The sequence below is a fragment of the Lonchura striata genome, chromosome 1, assembly GCF_046129695.1.
Source record: "Lonchura striata isolate bLonStr1 chromosome 1, bLonStr1.mat, whole genome shotgun sequence".
NCBI classification, from domain to species: Eukaryota; Metazoa; Chordata; class Aves; order Passeriformes; family Estrildidae; genus Lonchura; species Lonchura striata.
This window is the reverse complement of record NC_134603.1, coordinates 68,939,968-68,963,345: the sequence shown is the minus strand read 5'-3', so window position 1 is coordinate 68,963,345 and position 23,378 is coordinate 68,939,968. Positions and strand designations below refer to the sequence as shown.

At 38.9% G+C, this 23,378-nt stretch overlaps 1 protein-coding gene across 6 annotated transcripts in view; it reads right to left on the bottom strand.

Moving 5' to 3' along the window:
• COBL (cordon-bleu WH2 repeat protein) overlaps positions 1-23,378 on the bottom strand; it is a 156,556-nt gene that overhangs the window by 3,291 nt on the left and 129,887 nt on the right. For 4 of the 6 annotated variants that reach the window (XM_031503982.2, XM_077785089.1, XM_021546895.2 and 1 more), the window contains 5 exons: positions 22,206-22,518; positions 9,834-9,937; positions 6,599-8,601; positions 5,878-5,997; positions 3,368-3,619 (listed from right to left, as the gene is read on the bottom strand). In XM_031503982.2, the coding sequence (XP_031359842.1) occupies positions 3,368-3,619; positions 5,878-5,997; positions 6,599-8,601; positions 9,834-9,937; positions 22,206-22,518 (2,792 nt within the window). The remainder of the gene's footprint in view (positions 1-3,367; positions 3,620-5,877; positions 5,998-6,598; positions 8,602-9,833; positions 9,938-22,205; positions 22,519-23,378) is intronic. The other 2 variants (XM_077785100.1, XM_077785068.1) reach the window with 2 other exon arrangements.

The following is a 23,378-nucleotide window of genomic DNA, read 5'->3' as shown; positions in this document are numbered from 1 at the left end:
CTCCTTGCTAGTGAGACATGTTTATTTCTTGTAAATAACCACCAAAGGCACCAGGAAACCCATCATGGCTGGTGGCTTTACTTGAAGCCACCCCCCCAACTTGCTGTTATACTTTGGATGTGTTGAACACCTGTCAGGTTCCCTGACAGACCATTTCAAAAACTGAAGAAAAGGGTTACTTCCTTGCACATTGTCAGATCTCATCCAGGTTGGTAAATTCATCCCATTCCTGTAACACATCCGTGTCTCCCTGTCTTTTGGGTAGGATCTGTAGTGCAACCACTTTCTGGCATGTCTCTGAACTGCTCTGCACTAGGAATGAATCATTTGACTGAGCAGGCTCAGCTCAGCTTGGCACCTGCAAGAATTTTCCTTCAGGAGTCTGTGGACAGCAACAGTGCAATAAAACAGAAGCCATTTCTTCAAAACAAAGAGTGATTTATTTGCCCAAACAGGCACAGTACTTCAAAAAATGGATTAAGGAAGAAAGAGGAGAGCTATGCAAATACTATTTTACCTATACTTGGCATTTCCCTCAAGCATCTATTTCTGCTCTGGTTTCTTTTGGGTGACCCAATTAGAGACTGTGCTGTGCAGACCCTGACTCTCAGCTAAGCAAGGTCAGCCTGCAGCAACTTCTCTCCTAATTTCCTGCACAGCGAATTTTTTAACCTTAAAGTTCATGACTTTAGCAAACAGCTGTGTAATCAGGGGAGGAGTGGAGGTGCTGCCTTTTCACAGATAATACTTGAGCTCAAATGTTTGTTGGGATGCTCCTTATCAAGGTAATTGGTTGCTTTTTACAACCAATGACAGCTATGTTTCATCTACTTCCATTGCAACTAACCCCACATAAATAAGCACCGAGTCATGTGTAATTATGCAACACAGATTCTTCCCAGATCTCTACAATATTAGCTAAATAAATGACTTTGCTGTCAGAAGTCTTTGTCCCAGAAGGCTTTGAGAAGACAATGGAAGAGAAACAGATGCCATTACTGAACTGAACTACCTACTCTGCTGTCTAGTTGCTGCAACCAAAATCTTCCACAAAGCAAAGCCAAAAACAGTGCTGTGCTCAGATCTCCAAATCACATCACATAACTTTGACAGAGGAGGGAAAACAAAGAAAAAATTTGCTTCAGCCCTGGCACAAAACAAACTGTCAGCCACTGCCTACAAAACACTCAGTGTTTCCTAGGCATGGGTAAAGGAAGAAAACCTTGATATTCAGCTATTATGTATTCTCTTTCTTCTATGGATTCAACTTTTGCTCTCACAAGTTGTCCAACTGGAAGGATCAGAATTTGGCTCTCAATATTATGCATAAAATTAGAAGAGATATTAAAACACACTGGCTAGAAAGCCTTTTCAGAAATCTGAAAACATTTTTGCTTTAATCAGTTATCAAGGGCATGAGATCTCAGATGTCAAAGTGTCATGATGACTTTGGCATACATAAGACTAGCTTGCATATCCAATATCTGGAAGGACAGCACAGTAATAAGAAAATCATACTCTGTCTTGGACAAAACACTACTTTCTTTTATTTTCATAAGAGACCTATATAATCAGATGTACTCTTCTGTTTCAATGTCAAAAGTAGCAAAAATTATTCTGTCTTGGATATGAGACAAGACAGTCACAGTATTTAGCAGAATACATCAGTCTATCTGGTGCACTTTCATGACCTGCACTGGTTATCCAAGTGTTTTGAAATAAATCCCCAAAGATATGATAAAGACTTGTTTTCATTAGTAGAGTTATGGATCCCCCTCAGAGACTTCTGCAAGAGCAATACAGTTGGAAGAACAAGAAATTTGGAAGTATCTAGAAAAGAACTGCATGAAGTACCCCTGAATGTCCAAGACCCATTTTTTTCTGTCAGTTGGTGAAGTGGGGAAATAAAGGCCTGACTTCTTCATAATTTGTAGTCTTAGAATCACAGAATTTCTCAGATTGGAAGGGACCCATAAGGAACCCAACTCCCTGCTCCTCCCAGGAATGCCTAAAACTAAACCATATGACCAGGAGCATCGTCCAGCTGCTCCTTGAACTCTGTCAGGCTGGTGCTGTGGCCACTTCCCTGGGGAGCCAGTGCCCAACCACCCTGTGGGGGAAGACCCTTTTCCTGCTGTTGTATGAACTTCCCCTGACACAGCCTCATTTCATTCCCTTGGGATCTACTTGGGATCTACTGCTGGCCGACCATGCCTGCCCCTCAGCTGCCCTCCTCAAGGAAAGCACTGACTGCAATGAGGTTGCTCCTCAGCTTTCTCCAAGTTGAACAAACCAAGCATGAACCCAGCTGCTTCTTCTAATTGTATGCATAACATAGATGCAATTTTTCACATGAAAAATTAGCTGCACATCCAGGTTCCTGATGTAATCAGACTATACTGCTGTAAATTTCCCTGAAACACTGATTTGTTTGTGCCATTTGTCTGATTTTGTGGAATTTCTGGTTGATGAGAAACCAGATGTTTTTGACAACTTTTGAATTTTAAAATTTAAATGCATTTTTAAATTATTTAAAAGAGGACAAGTGAACAAGATTAAAGTCTATTTACATATTTATGGTTGGCATCAGCTAACTCATGTGTTGGGAAAACTACTTCTGCTTTTCTACATTCCCTTAAGTCCTTGGATCAAAGTCTACTCTTGGTTACTGCAGAACAATATTGGGATGCCTCCACTCAGGACAATTGATCTGCTTCTCCTTACCTAGAAACACAGTGTAACTTGAGATTGGGAAGAACAAACTCTGATCAAAGAGATAAGTAAAGTTACTCCAAAAATCACACACAGGAAACTGAGCATTTAGCCATCTGGGAGTTGATTGATTCACATCTAACCACAAAAGTGAAACACATAATTCAATTAATAAAGTTCAGGCAGACATTAAATTGACCTCACAGTTTCACTGACAGCTCTCATCACATGTGATCAAGGTCTAGGACACACAGTGCAAGTTAGGAGAGAATGTTTATTTATAAATTTGCTTCAGGGCCTCATATCTGAACTTTCTTAGGCTTACCTTGTCTAAAGGACATCCAGTATTATCTCAGATAATACAGAATGAAATGGTCATGAAAATGCTTTCTGAAATTATAGTCATGCTCTTGATGATCTCTTTAATAAAATACATTGTCTGTTTACATGGTTGCATATATGCATGGGTGTGTTTCATTAGCTGTTCAAATGTTTCAAATACATTCCTGATCTTTGATTCAGTTAGCGAATATAGTGCATGTATCTTCTTCTGATGGAAGAAAGAAATGTCTGTCTAGAAGAGCTTAAAAATGGTTCTGAAAATACAGCAAGCATAGGTTGTTTCATCCACAGTAAAATATAAAAGTACAGTTACCTTTCTCAACTTTGCTGCTCCGGCACCAGAGCGAATGGCCTCCAATAGGGCTTGCCTTGCCTCCATTGGACTACCTGAAGCTGTGGCAGAGGGTTTAGGAGCTGCTGCCGACAGCTGAATGGGAGGTGGTGGTGGTGGCTGGGCAGGGGCAGGTGGGATACATAGCTGCTCTTCCTGAAGGTCTTCTGCCTTCTGCAAGGACCGTTCTGCATCCCTAAAACGCTGCAGCTCTTGGGAAGCCAATGAGGAGATCTGTTCATAATGCAGTTGAAAGAAGGTGGTGAATATCAAGCATGGCTAAACTGTAATTATTTGACAATATCCCACTTTCAGTACCCCAGTTTCACTTTTCTTGGATGATGTAGAACCCATACAACTTTTGTTTGCTCATGGGGTTGAACATCTGTTACTACTCACTCACATCTCTCAGCTGGGCTGATTACCAGCATTGAGGACTTGGCATTGAGTCTGTCTCAGAAACTCAATCTTTATTTACTGTGAACTTCAGCATCCTGTAACTCTTCTTGGCATGCAAGGTAAGAGAGAAATGTGGACTTGGTATTAATTTGGAAACAACCACAAGGGTTTTGGAATCAGGAAGATATATTAAGGCTGCAATAGCCACCCAGGAATATGATTACTTTTTGCAGTCTAGGCTGCACAGAAATAATCTCAGATGACAGGGAAGCTCTTCCAGATCTGAGCTCTCAGACAGAGCTTCACTGAAAAAAAAGCCATTAAACCTAAAGTTTCCAGCCATACTTAAAAAAAAAAATACCAGAGAAAGCTACATGAAAGTACTGAGGACAAAATCAATTGATAATTCTTCCAACTGTGTTTCTGTGTAATTTCAGAAACTAAAATTTCTGCACAAATTACCAGCTTGGAAACTCATCCTACTTTAAATGCATGCAGGCAAAGAATTCAGTCTTTCAGACTAAGTCAGCTTTTCCATCAACTGTGTCAAGAGATACATTTTTCCATTAATACCATTACTAGTAACAATCATGATGAATTGTTAGTAATTACAATGATTCAGCAATTATTAGGAAATTCAGTACTATGGGCCAAATAGGTCTACAAGCAGATCCACTATAACTCATTTCTCAGACAAACCAAAGCACAGCTTGTGGTGAAAAATTAAAGGATTAATCTCCCCTAAAATAATCCACAGAGAGCTCCTGTATTATATTCCTTTCCTATACACACTACATATATATATATATATATATGAGCATCATGTCATATTAGATAAAAGGTGAACATTTGAGACAATATGAAAGGGACATCACATCTGTATAACTCCCTGTACACACACAGACACACTGATTTAACTAGCACAGGTGATACGGTGTGGAAAAGCATATGGTTTCTAGGCAACTTCCTTTAAAATCATGGCACAAACTTCTCTACCAGCGGAAAGTATTCTAAAAAGTCTCTGTGATGACTTCATTGTCAGCGCCTCTTTCACAAATTGCTATTTATTTCTAATGAATGCAGAATGCAATTAAGTACGTGTGAAGATTGCTGCTGCTTAGCACATCCTGCTCACAGGCTCAGAGGAAGCTGTGCCCTACCTGCAGCAAGGGCAGTAGGATATTTGAGGGGTGAAGTAATAGCCTAACACAGGCAAGAGAATTTTTCTATCTCATGCCAGCTATCTGGATATGTGCTAATGAACTGAGTCATTGCACGAGGGAAATGGGAATCTCCTTGCCAAGGACACATCTTTGGCCAGATTAGTCAACTGAGTGAAAACTAAGGCTAGAACAATGCAGGTTTTGGCTATTAAGAATAAGATGTTTTAATGGTTAGATAAATATTTCAGAGGGGAGGAATCATCCTGCTGTGGTGAATGTTGATGAAACATCAACATCAATCACTTGCATACAACTTGCACCATGTTAGCAGATAGATACACAGCATGTATGAGGAAGCCCTAGTGTGTTTTCAGGAAGCTGGGATTGGATATGTATGGTAGGTAATGCAAATATATTAATCCAACTGCAAACTCCTAAAATGCAACTTCCCTGTGCAGAGAAGCTGTGGATATACCATCCCTGTTGGTGTTCGAGGGCTGGCGGGATGGGGCCTTGAGAATCCTGGTCTAATGGGAGAAGTCCCTGCCCAAGGCAGAGGGGTTGGAACTAGATAATGCTTAAGACCTTTCCAACCAAAACTATTCTAAAAAGAGACCCCATCTAAATGTGAAAATTATGAATATTTGATGTCTTCTATGTACACTCCCTGTAATTTGTTTGGATTTCTACATGCTTCTTTCTAAGCTAAAAACAGACTATTTGAAAGACTTTTAAGTTTCATAGCAGAGAATAGGGTTGAACCTGCTGTGCTGTCTGCCTAAGTCAGGTCTGGTCTTCTGTCATATGGTTACCCCCTCAACTTCTCTCTTTGCAGCACAATGTTTAATTTGTGGGATATTTGGGTTTATTCAAAACACTTAGAAGGAATAGACTGCACTTCAAAGATCACTTACCCTCATGATTCCTTACCTTTTTTAGCTTTGAGGTGCCACTGTGGCCTCTAATTGCTGCTAGTAGGGCTGAGCGCTCATTCTCTGGCTCAGCGTATGAAGGTTTCCCATGATTGCCATTTAGTGCACTGTTTGAAACCTAGAATAAGAAGGGAATAAAACTCACATTGTTATTAGATATTTACTTAGAGATAGCTTGGAAACACTTTTTGGGACTTGTACCAGAATGCAAACTATGAACACTAATCAGTTTGTCTTTTTTTGGGCCTGTTTGAAAAACCTTATTCACACTGAACCGTAAGGGTATGTAGATAGTAATGCTGTACTTAGAGATGCAGTCCATAGCCCCTAAGCATGAAGTCAGTGGCATACTATTATCCCCTAGTAAAACAAAATGCAATTTTTTTTCACTGCAGGTATTTACAAGTTTTCTCCATGCTGTGTGTTCCCGTTTTTACATAACACACTGAAATGAGGGTTTGGCTCTTAGACTAACCTCAATTACCTCTCCTTTATCTGTATCTATCACCCTCTGCCTCCTCCAGCTAGTGCAGCAGCCATGATGTTGCATAATATATAGGATGTGCAGAATAAGCAGCAGCTTGGTCTGCATTTTGCCATTATAAATTTTTCAAATGCCTTGCATTTGCCAGCTCACCGAGTTACCAAACCTCTGGTGTCTGACAGGGTGAATATACGGCTCTGCAGTCTGATCATGTTAAAAAAGGTTTCCAGTTTACCTTCCTGAGTTTCTCCTTTCCCCCTCCTGTTTGAATGGCTTTCATTAGGGCACTGTGCAATGATGTGTCTTTTGGAACTGGCTTTTGGATGACAGGTTTGAACTTCTTCTTTGGTCCAAAAATATTGGTCTGCACATTAACATCCAGGTCACCAACAGTATTAACATCTGAATCATCAGGTTTCTCCTCTTGTTCTGACTCTGCATTTGCTGCTGCACCATTTAGCTCAGGAGAAGCTTTAAGTGAACTAACTTGTACACCATTAGCGGGATGCCATTTAGTGACTCGTAAAGGTGAGCTGAAAGAGGATGGGATTCCTTGGAGATCAGGAGACTTGAGGGATGAGGCTGAATTAGTATGGGTCAAAGTCTCACACTTCTGGTCAAACACAGTCCTTTTCTCTGCTACACTTTGTTTGCTGTTTACACCATGATCATCTTCTGCACTGTTGTTATCCTTTGAAGAGGATTTAGTAAGTGGGACACTGGCATTCTTTTTATAGAAACTCACAGAAGTTGCTTGATTTGATGCCCTGATATTAACTACTTTGTTTTCCATGCCAGAATTATCACCAGGTGTAAACCTGTGGGATGCTTTCTGACTGCAAGCAAAAATACTTGAAAGGTTTTCTCTTGTTTCTGCTGATTCTGTTTCCACAGGGCTGTATTTGGCCACAATAATACACCTTTTTGGTGAAACTTCTGCTTCATTCTTAACCTCTCCTGTCCCTTGCTTGTTTTCATCTTTCTCATTATATTCCATAGTGTCAGATTTAAAGGTAGTTGCATTGATGTGTCTTGCAATGGCAGAGGCAACATACTGACTTGAAGTTCTCCTCTGTGGCTTTACAAATGGGAGTTCCAGCTTGTCCTTAGAAATGGCTGGGACTGCTAATGTTACCTGGGACTGTGTAGCTGAAAGAGCTGGTTTGGTCCTTTCATTCTCAGATTGTCTTTCAGCTACCTGGGTAGTAACAGTTTGTGGTGCTGCAGGTTTTGGAGCTGAAAGACAGACAGGTTTGTGTTCATGTTTTATAGTAAAGGGCTTAGAGTTTGCGGTGACTGATGACTTTTTAGGAAAATGCTCAGCAGAGTCATCACTTTGCTTTTCCATAGAACTTGACCTCCAGAATGCCTTCACTCTCCCAATATGAATTTCCTCACTTTCATCAGAAGAAAAACCTTGTACATGCTTACTAACACTGGTGTTTGGGCCTATAAGATTGCCCAGTTCATCTATCTTAATGGCAGCAGTGGAGACAGAAACTCCCCTATCAGAATGTCTTACTTCGGGTTTGGGAGGGACAACTTTAAACGTTGTCAAACCCATTTTAGGTTCGTAGCTTGATCCTGAATTCTGGGCACGATGACACCATATGGGTGTTGATGGAACGTCTACTTCTGTTTTCTTTGCTGGTGGCCATTTGATTTCTAACTCTGATTTACTTTTTTTCAGAGATCTCTCCCTGCTAGTGCATTCATTAACTGGATTTAGCATCTCTTTTGCTGTACTGATTTCAGCTGTGGCTTTGGAGTGAGACGGACTCAGCTTGGATTTGCATTCCTCAGACTTCATACCATGTTTAGGAGAGGGTTCCAGTCTTAAGTTCTTTTCATTTCTTTTTTCAAAGAAGGATGTGAGAGATTCAAACATATCTCTCCTTTGTTCCACAGGCAAGTGAATGAATTCATTTTCAGATGGTTGCTGATATATTAGGTCCTTGAATACAGCTCTGTCTGTGTGCCCCTTATCAAAGGAACCTGCATTGTTGTTTTCATTTGTGAAGTTTCTTGCATTAACGGTGTCAGCTGACATATTGTGTGAAACTTTAATCCTCATCTCTTGATTTTCATATGAGTTAGAGGTGCTAACTTCTGGAGCATCATCTATGATTGTTACTGGAACAGAAATCAAAACATCTTGAGCTGCCTCAACTTTTCTTATATGTGGGTTGAAGGCTTCACTGGTGTAGTCAGAGTCAGAGTTACTGACACCATCTACTGCTGCAAAATACACATACTATGTTACATATAGGCAGCATTTAGGCAATATGACTATAAATTTCACAAACAGCCAGTACAAGTTTAAGCAAACCATGTATTTTAGTTACACACTAAGTAATAGGCTTTTTTTAATGCCTGTATTACAAAAAAAAGGAGACGTCCGGGTCCTTCTTATTGTCTGGTTGCTGATTAGGATCAGCAAAATATTCCTGCAGTTCTTCTGCTTCAGCCAATGGGAAACACATAAATGCAGTTGAAAGCAGAATTTCATCTATTGTTCATACCTTATCTTTGACTAATTTATCTAAGTGATAAACATTTCACCACATGACTCCAAAGGAGAAATATTTCTAAGAAACAGCAAGCAACTTCAAATTATATTTCCCAGACCTGGTTAGTAATAACAGTCCAGCAGAAGCATTTCCTTGAACGAGCAAACCAGTACTTTTATTTTTTCTCCATTCTTTTCACCCTTTATTACCAGTGATTCCAGAAGCCTCATTGTGTAAGAGGGCTATATATCCTCTCAAATTTGCTGGTATAAATCAAAGGTTACAACACAAGCTAAGGAATGGCTGTGTATGAGAACTTACAAGAAATCAAATCAGACTCAATTCCATTGCAGAAGTATTAAAATAAGGATGGGAAGTTAAAAAAAAAAAAAAAAAAACAAGAAAAAAGAAATCCATGTCATTTGTTGACAAACCAATAATAGAGAAGTTGTTTTTTTTTTTCACAGTAGCTCTTCCCACTGTTTCATGTTTTTCCATTTTTAACTTTTAAATGTGCCTGTTAACACAGAGGAGACACTAGGTACAAAAATGTTCCATCCTTTTCCACTTCATAATGATAAAATAAATACAGAGGGATTCTTCATTAAACACAGAGCTAAATTCACAACTGATGTAGCTTCACTGAAGTCAGTGAAATTATATTAAATTTGGCCAGAAAATGTGTCCATTGACTGCTGTTCATCTCTTTTTGATAGAAGACACTGAAATACAACAAAAATCCAACATGCAGCTTGAAAAATATTCAGTGGGAGCCTATGAAAGGGTGTCTTCTCCTAAAGCAAAAGAGCCACTTTGGGAGGAACACATTCTGCCTCACACTCATGAGTTGTTCTCCGTGACCTCAGTGAGGAACACACGGATGTCAACAGTACAGCTTGAGTCTGCATCCACTGGCTGTATCTGTCTTTTGCACTTCAGAAGTAACACACACTTTCCTACCTTCTAAATCATCATCCAGGTCAGCCAGAGTCTGCTGGAGCTGTGCTGCAATGAATGTATCTTCATTCTCATGTTTAGCCAAAGCTGTTGTTTCATCTTGCCTGCTAAAGGAAAGAGAAGAAAATCATTGAGTCTCTCCCCTTTCTTTCACTTTGCACTGTTGCTCTGAAACACACTATAATTTCAGATCCTTTGCTCCCACTGGGGTTCTCCAACTCATTCCCCAAAGTATGCAAAATATTGTAGCCTTTCATACAAACCACTGTACTGACACATCCACATCTAGGAAAGATCTCAGTGGGGCTTGAGCAAGCCCAGTGTGCTGGTAATCAAAAGATTATGATTAATAAAGCCTGCAAAGAAATGGCCTGGCTTCAGCATGAAGTATGCATTTCAGCTGGACTGAAGAAACACAGCATATATACCAGGACAAAGGTTTTGCACATCCATACAGTTTTAAGGCAGACCACTAACAATCCTGTGCACCTGCTGCAACAATATATGTGCACCTTAATTAAATAAAAATTGCACGGTAATGAAAAATAAGTACACTCAAAGTACTGTTAGACAATTACTCTGCATCTTGAGGTGTGGGAGGGAGTGAAAGCAGTTTCTAATGAAACATCAAGGGACCTGATTTTGCCAGAAAACTGATGAAGTTATACAATGACCTAAGACAAGTCTGAAATCAGAATGAGTGCTAAGTGTTGATTTGGCTTATGAAAAGAAGTGAAGAAAAAGAAAATGAAACAAAAGAAAAATCCCAAAAACACCCCTTTAAAATTAAAAAAAAAAAAAACAAACAACAACAAACCAACAACAAAAAACCACATGTATGGCAATATGGTACACAACAGTTCTCCTTTTCATTAGAGGAGAATATTGATCAGCAGAACATTTTTATCCAAATCATTGAAACTAGAATTTCACATTGGACAAGTTATTTCTTTCAGTTACCTCACCCAACTTTAAGATGTTGTGATCTGTGACACTGTATCTAAGTTTTGCCCTTGTGATTAATCTAGTGAAAAAGTTACTTTCCATTCCAGCCACACTTAAACTAACTTTAGCTGGGTGAAGCAGATTTGCCTTTCAAGATTATACCTTTAATTGCACAGATACAGTAAGACATGACAGATTTTTTTGCTAGTTTACCAAAGACTACCTGAAAAATGCCATTTTTCTTCTTCCCTTTAAGACAGTAATCTGAATAAAAATGTAGGGGTGTTTCCCGACATTGATTTAATGTCAATGTAGCATCAATTTTGCTACTTTGTTGTTTGATTTTTCACTTGTTCATACCAGGGGTAACTGAAAGGACATGTTGAAACATCAGGTATTTGATTTTATTTTACTTCATTATTTATTTAGCATTCACCTTTCCTTTACATCTTTTGTAGTAGTCCTGCAGCCTAATCCTTCTTTTACCTAAACTGCCTTGCACTTACAAAGATGATGTCATGTATGCAGTATCAATGAAAACAACAACATACACCTCCAAGGAAGCCTTCCAAAACTGTCTTGCACACATTGTTGTGTATCTGAATGCACAGATGGGATTAATTCAAGACAACAAGGCTTGATATATGACTAAACTGAAATCTAAGACAGAAATCAGTATTAGTTGTTTTAAATACAGAGGAAGAGACAGGGTGCTCTGCAACTGGAGTAAAATTTCTTCCAACATCTGTCACTGACCTGAGCTTTGACAGGCCCTGAACATCCCCACAAGCCAGTGTGGTCTAATGATGCTCAGGCTCAATATCCACACTGCAAGATTCATGGTGAACTGAGTTTTCCCCCTTTGATTGCGAGGATGTTGGAGCAAATCAGGTAAAATCTCCAGTGCAGGCACTTGACGCTGTAGGACTGCAGTCCCTCTGTACCATGAGGCACACGCACACTCACATAAGCTTCCATAAATCAATAACATTATTCATCTGAGCTATCTGACAAAAAGATTTACACTTATTGCAGCATTCGATTTGGAAAAGAGGACTGGCAAACAAAACTGTCAATATGAAGATGGCAGAAAGAAGGAACTAACCAAATTTCATATTGTTCTTGCAGTGGAAAGTTTCATAAAATTAGTAAAAAATACTCTACTCTGAGTGAACTTTAAAATAATTTATTTGCAAACTCAGAGAGAACATTGACAGTGGGAGAACCATTCAATGTACCAGCTAAGCAACAAGTCTATCCATCATGGAAAGTAAATACCACTTCTTCTTTACAAAGCTGGCTTTGCAGAATAGTTGCACACAGCTGGAGGCAAGTAAGTGACACACACTGAAACTCATTCTCTGACCTACTGTGGACAAGTTGTTTCCAAAGCCTTGGAAGAAAAATTTGTAAACTCATGAGACCTAATTTCATGAAGGCTATGCCACCTACCACCCTTTTGGTACCTGATTATATTTTCCTGTCTATTGCCTGAATCTTCTACAATACAGCCAAAATCTATATTACTAAGGTTGTCCATGCTGGAATTTCTACAGGAAAAAGTCAGCTGGAGAATTTTATGGGAAATTTGTCTAGAAAAAAATATTTGGAATGGGAACAAGCATTCCTGGGCTTCAAACATGGAGCATAGGTCCATTGCACTGCACTGACCAGTTCTTTTCTCATGTCTATCAGTGGGAATATTTCAATGAATCATCATAGCAAAATAATGCTCTCCTTGCTGGGCACAACAGTCAGCAGTGGTCTCTTTCATTATCCTCTGTGCACTTATGCAGTGACTATACATAATTTGCCTCTCAATCTCTGCTTCAATCTCTTTACTTAGATAACAGGGATAATATCCAATTCAAAGCATTTTTCTGAAGGAAAGAGAACAATGCATTGAAAATGAAAGGATTCTTATTTGCTGCTACAGAGGGAGCTTCAGAAAAAGCAGATATTTTCTTCTGCATTTCTAAATCTCTAGAAGAGCTACTGTTTGATGCATTTCCAAACTTACCTACAAAGCAAGCCAGAAGGTATATATTAATCACAAGGGCTTTTCTTAACATTTTTACCACTGGGAATTTAGAATGGGCTATGTGTTTTGTGAGGTGAAAGTCTGGTAGTTTTCAGCAGCTCACGTGACTTACAAATATGCCTATGAAGACTTTCTCACAGGGAAAGGAAAACAAAAGGGTCTCAACTTTTTTTTTCCATAGCCTTCTTCCCTTCTACACTTTTCTTTTGTTAACAGCTGTTCTGGCCAGAAGCCAAGAAAAATATGACTTATTTTGATACCATGTTTTACATTCTGTATAAACATTGCCAGTGGTATTTTGTCATACACTTTTTTTTTTTTTTTTTTTTTTTTTTTTTGACTTAGGGAAGAACTTGATAACCTTTATGCTGCCTTCCTGGTTAAAACATGAGGTGCTAAAAATACAGCACTGGTGAGCATTTAGCCCAAGCTCAAAATGGCAAATGTGCACTGTTCCTGGAAGCCTGCGCACATATTACTTATGTAGATTAGCAGAGATTTGTGCAAGAGCACAGAACCAAGCAAAGTGACTACTAAACTACAGCATTTAATGTTCCACTGAGCTCAGGCTACAACGCCTAATTACTCCTTGGCAGTCATTTGTGCAGTTGGAGACAAAATGAAACTTACAGCAGCATTTTACCAAATTAATGCCACAAGAGACATACATTTATGAGAAGGTTAACATTTTAAGAAAGAGAGAAATTTCTCTGATAAAACTAACTGGAAATGCTGCATAAAAATAAACCCAGACTGGTGGTAAGACAAGGCATTTGCAATGAGAAAAGCTGCCATTTTGCTATAGTCAAAGGAGGTTTACCTGTGGATCCATAAATGATAAATCTGACCCAAGTCTCCCTGAGGACTTCTTGGGAGTTCTGGTGAGCCTCATGTATGGCACCAGACGTAGAGACCACACTTCCCACCATAACTGCTTAAAGACATTACAGACCTATGCAAACTGCAAAGAAGGGAGGGAGGAAGACATTCAATTATCTAAATGCAGATACTTGGTGCCATTTTAAATGCTGTAGGATATTCAAGACATCTGTCTGAGGCTCTTAGACTTGATGTGGAAGACAGGGAAACTTGTGTCCTACCTGAATGGCAGCAGGTAGGAAGAAGCCTAGTAGCAGACATATCTCAGGTTAACTGAACGTGATTTGCAATCTCACTCATTTTGCTCAGTATTTGCTATCCTGAAAGACTTGAGAACATGGCTCCCATGAACCTGCTATGAGGTGGGGTGGGAGGACAGAGCCATTGCAAATAAGTCAAATCCATACAGGCACACTGTGCAGTAGCACATGCAGGGATGTAGTGACAACAGTGAGGCACATTGAGAGCATTCAGCTTCTCACATGAGCCTTGGGCAGCTAAGAGGGACTGACCTACATGGAAAACTGATATGGTTACTCCAGTGCCAAAGACTGGGCTTTGGAACATTCAGGCTCCCCTCCCAGCTCGGACAGCCGTCCCAGTCTGGGACTGGGGAATTATATTAATGCACCTTTATGTATCCAAATTTGTCCTCTTTAAAATGAATCCATGATATTCACCTCTTACACAAATGCTGCAAAGAGAAATATTTCTACTCTGTGTATATATCAAGGTGGGCGTTAAAGAAGAGGAGGGTTTTTATATATTCATTTTTGTGACTGATGCAGCAAAGTAATCTTCAAAAGTTGAGGTAACTGTTTTCTGGATAAACCAATGGTTTCCACAATCTTAGAGACAATTTTTGCATTTTTACATTTCTTAGGCTAGGTAACTTTTTTTTGTTTATATTCAAGGAAGTAATATAACTGCAGCAGGAGAGCAGCTAGAATAAGTGCTGGACTTTCTAGTCACTTAAGCCATGACCTGACCAGTGATATTTTCTATTTCTACTGTCTCCTGTGAACTTGAGAATTAATTTTTAACCAAATCCTGTTAAAATTCAAAAGCTGTAGACTGAACAATTCAGGACTGGTTAGATAGCAAAGTCATCACTTGTGTTTGATGCAAGATTTCTGAAATTGGCAGGCAACTAGGAAAGGGAAAAAACATATGGTCATATTCTGTTGAATATCAGATAACCTTCTTTTTTACGTTCTTACATAGGCAATAAAAAAAAGGCTGCACATATTTTTGAGAGCAAGGTACAGGCATCACTTCCTTTCCAATTTTAGTTTGTGTTCTGTTTCTAGTTCTGTGGGACTACATCAAACAAAACTCTCTACACTGCATTTATATCTGTGCTGAATAAAAGTCATCAGAGATTGAATTTAACTGGTTTTCAATCCTGTAATACACAGGTCCAGTAGTGTCTTCAGGTATGCTGCCTCCCAATTAACAATAAGAATGAAGCAATTTTTCAACAGCAGTTGGATTTATGGTCCTTTTACAATTTGCCTCCATGGTTACTGGTCAAGAATCTAAATAGAAAGCAAATGAATATGCTTTTGCACAGTATTATTTTATGTTCTAATGCTAGAAATCTCTAAGCTTGTTACATACCAGGGTGATTTAAGCTTCCAGGGTACCTGACATATATCAGTTCCAGGGTCCTGCTGCATAAGCAGCAGCTTGTGGTTACTATAATGTTGGATGCATCCCCACTCCCCCTCCTCTGGCAACAGCTTCTCCACAGGAAAGCCCATAGGCAGACAGAATTGCCAGAAAAAGTCAGGAAAGGGCACTAGCATGATTTAGATCTTAATACAGTCACATCATCTGTGTAATGCAATATTGAAAGTTAAAAGCTGGTACAGTCAAATAACTTCTCTTGATTTACACAGAAAATAGAAACAGAAAAGGACCAGAGCCTTCCTCTCCTGTAAGCCAACATTGGGCCTTTAGTAACCCAAGCTGCTCTATAATATTTAAAATATTCTACAGCTCCAAAGCATACAATATTTTTCCAGTGGACAAGTTTAACAGAAAGGCTAATCAGTATTCTTGCCCTAGAATGACTGTGAGTATCTATTACTTAACCATAATATCCATCATATCTTTCCTCTAGGAAGATCTGCCAGCAAAAAAGTGCACCAAGTTTCCAAATGTGAAGAGTTTTCTGGAGCAAGGGGAAAGGGAAAGCCAGAGATAAGGAAGGAAAACTATGTAAGAAGCAGAGGCTTGCAAATCTGTCAGACATCTAGGTCATAATTAAATAATTTTTCTTCCCTGAGGTTCTCCCTGTCACTTTAACCCTTTCTCTACTTTCCTACCCCTTGAAACTATTTCCAAAAAAGTAAAACAGGCCTACTCAGTTAAAATAAAACCTATCCTATAGAGAAATAACAGAACTAAACTTTATCCCATTTCTCAGAGACAGTTACAAGTGACAAATAATTATACAGAACGTGTTTGCGCACAGAGGTATATATAATACATACATACACTGCTATTTTTCACTGCAGTTTTTCTCTTTCCTTCCTGCCTTCTGCCACTCACTATTTTTATTTCTTCTGACCAGCTTCCACACTGAATTCTCTCCAGCTACTGACTTCCCCTTCTGTACTGTCCTTCCCAAGTGGAATACAAAACCCTGTAACATTTGAATGTGAATGGACTGAAAATTAAGCAGAACAGGTTCACCCACCCCTATTGTTTCTAGCTTTTGTTTTAAACTAACTCATCAAAACCCAAACAGTTTAGTAGCAAACAGCAAGTACTTCTCAGGTTGGTAACTAAAAGGACTGTCCTCTCAGTAGCTTTAGCTACCCTGACCAGAGCCAAAGGTAACAAATTCTTCCAAGAGAAAGGGAGGAAATGGGATTATCTCTGTCCAGACTCACAGCACAAACTGATCTCTGGAGGGTTCCCCCACCCCCACCCTATGTCCTCTCCTAGCTGTACGTGAAAAAATATTCCTCTCTCATGGCTACTGAAGCAGACACTCAAGGGAGGGGAAAATCCCTTTCAGACTTTTAGAAGGTATTTTGTCTTTTTGTCACACAGAAGCCTGTATTTCTTTATATCTTTATAACTACAAAATTCCCTTCACATTTTAAAATACTTTTGTTTCTTAAACATTTCAATACATTTAAAATATTTTCAGAATTAAAAAAAAAAGTCTGGTATTTTAAAGTGTTTTTTCTTCTCTGAGACAGGACAGCAGAACCACTCTTAGGAGTGACCCCCTTTAAAACACTGTTTTCAGTTCCTTATAAAGTTGAGAAACTACATGCCTCTGTGAGAGGAGAATCCACATGACAATTTATATAATGCCCATAATCATACTATTTCTTATTTCAACCAAAATGTTTAAATGTCTTCCAAGAACAAAGTTTGGAAGAAAAGGAGATCTACATTCTGATTCATGAAATTCTATTTAGCACTCAGCTCTCCAAAAACCTGTGGTCCTGGCATGGTCTATTGTTCACTCTGCCTTGACTCTCTGCCCATCAGCTCTCCTTCCCTAAACCAGGAAAATGCCACCTCTTCATAACACATGAGCACTGTGCAAAGAAATGAATTAAAGTCTGCATAGCATGTGAATACCAGGTCAATGAGTAACATAAAAAGAGCCAAAGGAAATTAAGTAGTAATTAATTAATTCCAGAAGAGAATTTGAACTGAGTGAACAGAGCTATATCTGTCTTTTTAATTGAGTACTGAAACTTAGAAAGAAAACAAGATTGAGTCCCATCCCTGTAACCAGACACGTTATCATACTGTAGAAGGGGGGGAATTGATGTTAAAAGGGGAGAATCTAAGATTACACATAGAGCCTTAATATTGGAGTAACCTGACTTTAAGCACATGACCTAGCATTCCTAATAATATTATTTTAACATAATTTTCAATGCATAATTATTTATAAAGCACCAGACAGTAGGTGTGCATGATGCTTTATAGGCATGTAAAATTGTCTGATCCCTGCCCCTAGGAGCTTGCGTGATGACACCACACATGGGATGGGAAAAAAGGGGGTATGGGAGGACAGGGTTGCAACACTGTGAGATCACGAGATGCACTTACTGCTACATAAGCAACATTTCAGCTTCTCTGTGGTTTTCTTGTTACTCATTTAACACTATATATTAAAATTTGGTGAACAGATACATAACACAAAGACATCAACCGTAAGAAAGGATATTAATAAAGAGAACTATGTAGGACAATGTTCAGACTCAGCAGTTAATATTAAAACATTGCATGTAGTCAATTATTTATATAGGTTTAGCCCTTGGCACCTCCAGCTGAGGTCTGGATTCTGCTCCACCAGGCACTGCAAAAATGTATCGTGAGATATGATAGCTGTATGGTTTTTGCTGTAAAAAACCAGTCAGTGTCAGAAGGGGATCTCACAGGCAGAGAAACCAAGATGGTTAAACAGGTTAGAGGCAGGGCTAAGAGTAGGACTACAGTGTTTTGACATTTGTTTTGATATTGTAATTGCTAATTAATATGTGTATTTAGATTACGATTGCTTGAACAAGAATTCCTAAACCAAACCAAACAAAAAAGAGTTCATTTGGAAGTTGCTATAATGAACAGAAAATTAAAACCACAGAGGAAAGACCCCAGCTTGGAAACCCTGGAATCTCTGTACCTTCTTTTAGAAATTTCAGTTTCTGTGCTCTGGGAACTGAAGTAGATTAGAGCTCTGCTGCGCTGTCATATTTGTTTTTGCAAAGCCCGCGGTTGGTGTAATTTCTGACCTGGCCACGATCTTACCCTGCTATGTGCAGACAAACGTATCCCATGTCAGAGACTGTACCCTTAAATGCTCACAAATTTCCTTGACTTCAGCAGCAGATGAAGATCCTGCTGTGATATTCTAATGTTATCAGGCATTACAGCCACACAGAGACCACCTAGAACATCCAGTAAACAACTCCAGCAACCCTAAGAATAATTAATTTAAAGCAAAACATACAAACTTATTAAAGAAAGCAACATGGCAAAATATTCTTGATCTCCTGGAGCACAGGCTAACTCTTTGGAGCAAACTTATATAAGAACTCTGAACTTGATTCTTCTCTTCATTGCAGTTCTTCACAATAGATTAGCAAAATACTGCCTGGAGTTTTTTTTTTACAGCCCTTCACACTCCAAATATAATTTGCTTCCACTTTAAGGGTACTTTTCACAATCTACACAGTACAAAACTATTTTAGTACATAGCACTATTAATTCTTAGGAATTTATTTTACTGGGTGAAAAGCCTATTTTTTAGTCAGCTTTACAATTTAAAATGGCAAACTAAATGTTTCCATTATTCTTAATAACCATTTTTTCCCAAGCCTTAGCCAAATTAGTCACTAAATAAAATTTTTGGCTTCAGTAGAACTCAGACTCAAAGAGAACTCAGTCTCACTGCTGCTAACCCCTACTACATTACAGTAGCAACACATTCTTCCAATTTCTTTGTTCTTATCTTCCTTTTACAATTGAGTTTAGCCCACTAGTGTACAAGGTAGAAGACAAAAAGGAATGAGTAAACTCTGTAAAATTTCCTTTATATTTTGTAGCTTATTAAATATACTTAAAACTCTGTGTAGCTTGGTATTGGTTGTTCACACAAAGTGTATTTGGACTTGTCTGGGGATTCAAGAGGCTGGTTTCGTCTTGAAAGTAGCCTGTTCATCAAAGAGCTATGTAGAGTTTCTCAGTTCCTAACACATTTTACTAGTTGTTCTGACAGTAAAAATGGGAATTGATGTTCTCCAAATTTGGCTATACTCAAAATTGTACTAAGAATTGATTTATATCTGCTTAGAACAAGATTTTCATGCAAAGAGTTTTAAAAAAATACCTTTTTCCCTTTCCTCTACACTTAGGAAGTGGCTTTTTAAAACTTAGCAGCTTGATCTCAGAAGGATTTAGAGGAGCACAATTTTCAAAGCTGCTTTGTTTACACATTCCGTCCATAACATTTTAAAAGATATTACTCTCAGCATCACTGTTGTGTCAGTGTAAGTGGTTGCTGATATAAGATTAAAACACATGACAAATTTTAAGTTTTTGCTATATCCCTAAGCTGATCTGCAGCAATTTTGCTGTCCCAGAAGTGAAAAAATAAATAATATTTATGAAAAATAACTGTATGCACCAAACAATAGCAACTGTCTCCTATTTCAGTCCCAACAACTGCTTTTAAATTACAGATATATTAGATAAATAAAGAATATTCAGCATTATAAAATCATGAAAAAAAAGAGAAAGCTGGAAGCCTAGCCCAATCTCCTGCTCCAAGAAGGGCTAACTTCAAAGCCGGAACAGGCTGCCCAAGGCTCCCCCTGGCTGAATTCTGAGAATCTCCAGACATAGATATTCCTCAGCTTTTCTGGGCAACCTCTTCTACTGCTTACCCATTCCCATTCTGGGGAATTCTCTCATATTTAATTTTTATTTCCTTTAGAGCAGCTGGTGACAGTTGCTTCTTGTTCTTCCTCTCTGTATGCCTGAGAACCCTGATAGTCCTCCTTTTGCTAGGCAAAGACTGCAACCCGGTCCCTCCGTACCAACATTGCTTTCACACTGTAAACAACCATTCCCCTCATACCTTGTGTGCTCCAGTGCCCCAGCCTCCTCAGTGGCTCTCCACTGGACCCTCTCCCATTTTCCAGTCTCTCTCTTGAACTGGGGGCTCAAGACAGGACACTGCAGCACTGCCCTCTCAGCACCTTCCTGACTGCAATGACCAGTGCATCACACTATCCTTTCAGTTTCCACTCCTTTGGCTCAGCAAGACCCCTGGACTCAAGTCCTGATGGACAGCTTCTCTGTGCACTCTTTCCAATAGGGCTTGTGGGGCAAGGGCAAATCTAAATGTCATGGACAGAATATGTATCTTTAGCTGAGGTGAAAGATGGAGGGAATATTGACTTTCAAGAGAGAGCGTGTCACAACGACCTGTGGTTAATTCTTTGTTTGATTAAAAAAACCAGAAAAAGATTCCCCCCAAAATTGTAGCTGATTACTATTGTTATTATAGGGCTTTGCTTTGATGTCATTGGTCAACAAAATGCTAACTTCCTCCTCCCCCACTGAACATGCATGTGTGTTTTTCAGACCACTTTAGATCATGCATTTTGAAGAAAGTTGGGATAGCCTATTTACCTCAAAAGGACAAATCTAAGCCTACTGAAATTAATGGGTTTCTTTTTTGGATCAGGTTTGGAATGTTAATTGCAGTTACTATCCCAGCCTATCTAATCCTTCCAATAAAAATTGTATCAGGACCTAAGACACTGCAAAAGGAAAAATCACAAGAAAAATGTATTCTGGAGCAAGTATCTAAGTGAGGCTTGACCTTGTCCCCATTGATACTAGTGGAAAAAGATAATTCCAGTAAGTTAAATACTGACTTTGGTCTAATTTATCCCTAAGTTATCACACACTGTATAATCCAAGATGAAGTTCTCACTCAGAAATGTGTGGATGGAAATAACTAGGTCATGATACATGCTTTTATGAAGAGGGTACAGATTAGCAGCTGAATGGAGAGACCAGAAAGCACAGACTTTGTGTCAACTGAGAATTCAGAGGAATTTCTGGCCCCTGTCCCATGACTCTGCAGCATCACACAGAGCGGATCCCTGTCAGTATTACCAGGCCACCCTCCTTGCTGGAGACACAGCTTCCTATTTGGCCAGCTTATATTTGCAAAGTCCTATAAATTTTGGGTTCCCTTTGCAGCCCTGCCACCCACTATGTGAGTTTTGGCAAACAAACAGTGTCAGAGTCATTTGTGCTTGAAGGCAGTTTCTAGTTAAACTCCAGGTTCTCGTATTTTCTTGCAAAAACTGCAGAAAAATGTTTGTTTATGGTAAAAGAAAAAAAGGGAAAAGAAAAGGAAATATGCTGAAAAGACCCCCACCCGAAAGTATAACACCAGTGGCGGTTAGCATTAGGTGAACGGAAATATATATATATGCATATAAACATATACGTGTGTATATATATATATATATATATATATATATATATTTTTTTTTTTTTTAATATATATGTAAACATTTCCAAACCAATCTCCAAAGTTCACTGCATACAGTCCTTTTCCACCTGGCTTTCAGCGGCTTGAATTTTCCATTATATGACCTGCATGTCATTTTTCCGGATCAATATGTGGTAACATTTTTGAAAAACTTCAGAAGTGCTATCAGAAGTACAAAATAAACCTAACTGTAACAGAACTATTTCATATTCCTTGGAGAAATCAACTCTGGAGGGCAGCGGTCTTTTGCAAGAAATGTAACTACAAGTTCAAACAAAAAAGTGACCTTTGCCTGTTGCTACAAGTATGTCGCTCGAGGGGATTTGGCACTGAGCTTTTCACTGGGAGGAGTCACTTGGCATTGGTACTGGTTTATGAAAGAGCAGAAGAAAGTATAAGTTGGTTTTCTTAAATGAGTCCCTACCAGGAGGACAAGTGCTGGTGGTAAGTAAATGTTTACCTCAGTGGAGCAGTGTCAGGTCCCACGCTGGGGCAGTAAGCGTTCTGCACGGGGCCTGTCTCTGTGCCACACATTGCATCTGCCTCAGCTGGCTCCGTGTAGCCATTGACCAGCTTGATGTCTCTCAGTTTCATACTGTCATGCTGTGAATCCAGAGACACAATGTCCGACGGGGAGCTCACAACACCCGAGTCCTCCGTGGTGTCCTCTGATGCAAAGCAGCTGCTTTCCGATGCTGTTTCTTCCACCTCCGATAGCTCCAGAACAGTGTCATCCACTACATAAACATTATCATGTGTAGACAGCAGGCTCTCTAAATGAAATATAGCAAGGAAAGTTAGCTGGAAGTCATCAGTACATAAATCAGACAGCTGTCTCCTTGTAATTGGAAAAACCCACATGAAATGCATTAGAAATGTGAGGGAGGGTGCTCAGCATTTATATATAAGATAAAGATGATTTGAAAAGTGACAAAAACATTATGTCCTTTGCTTTTAGAGATGTGGTTTACTATGCTGGTCCTCTGGGGTTTGGGACTTATAACTTCCAAAGCAAATCAGTTTCATTAATTCTCAGAAGAAACAATTTTTCCAGGGACAGTTTCTTGAGGAATTAGACAGAAGTTTAAATTATATGGTTCAAGAAATCACTCATGTTACTCCTTATGGCAACATAATCTCATTATTTTTCTCCTATTCTATGTCAAACAGATAACATTTCCAATAAGAAGTCTATGTACAGGTAAAAATGGGCAGCAATTCCCAGTCAGGACACTTAATTGATAAACTAGATCTACTGCTGGCCCAGTGGGTGTCATTGATTGTATCACCATTCAATTTTTCTATTTTTCAAGATCTCCTATAAGTGTACAGAAAAGTAGACAGTACCATACTTAAAATATAAACTTTTCCAATGTTTAGTTATTTTTAAAGGAGATCAAGGGATATGCCCTTTGCATGTTTGATGCTATTAAAATAGGCAAATTTCAAGAGGAGATTTGACACAGTATAACTTCTTATACCCTGTTTTAGTTTGCTTCCTATGAGCTACCCATTTTTGTGTTTTTCAGTAAAAAACACAGTTCTAATTTCTCTTAAGAAATGTACTCAATTTCATCCTGCAATTATGCCACTAAAGGAGAGCTCCCAACCAGGTCAATAATTTCAATTACTG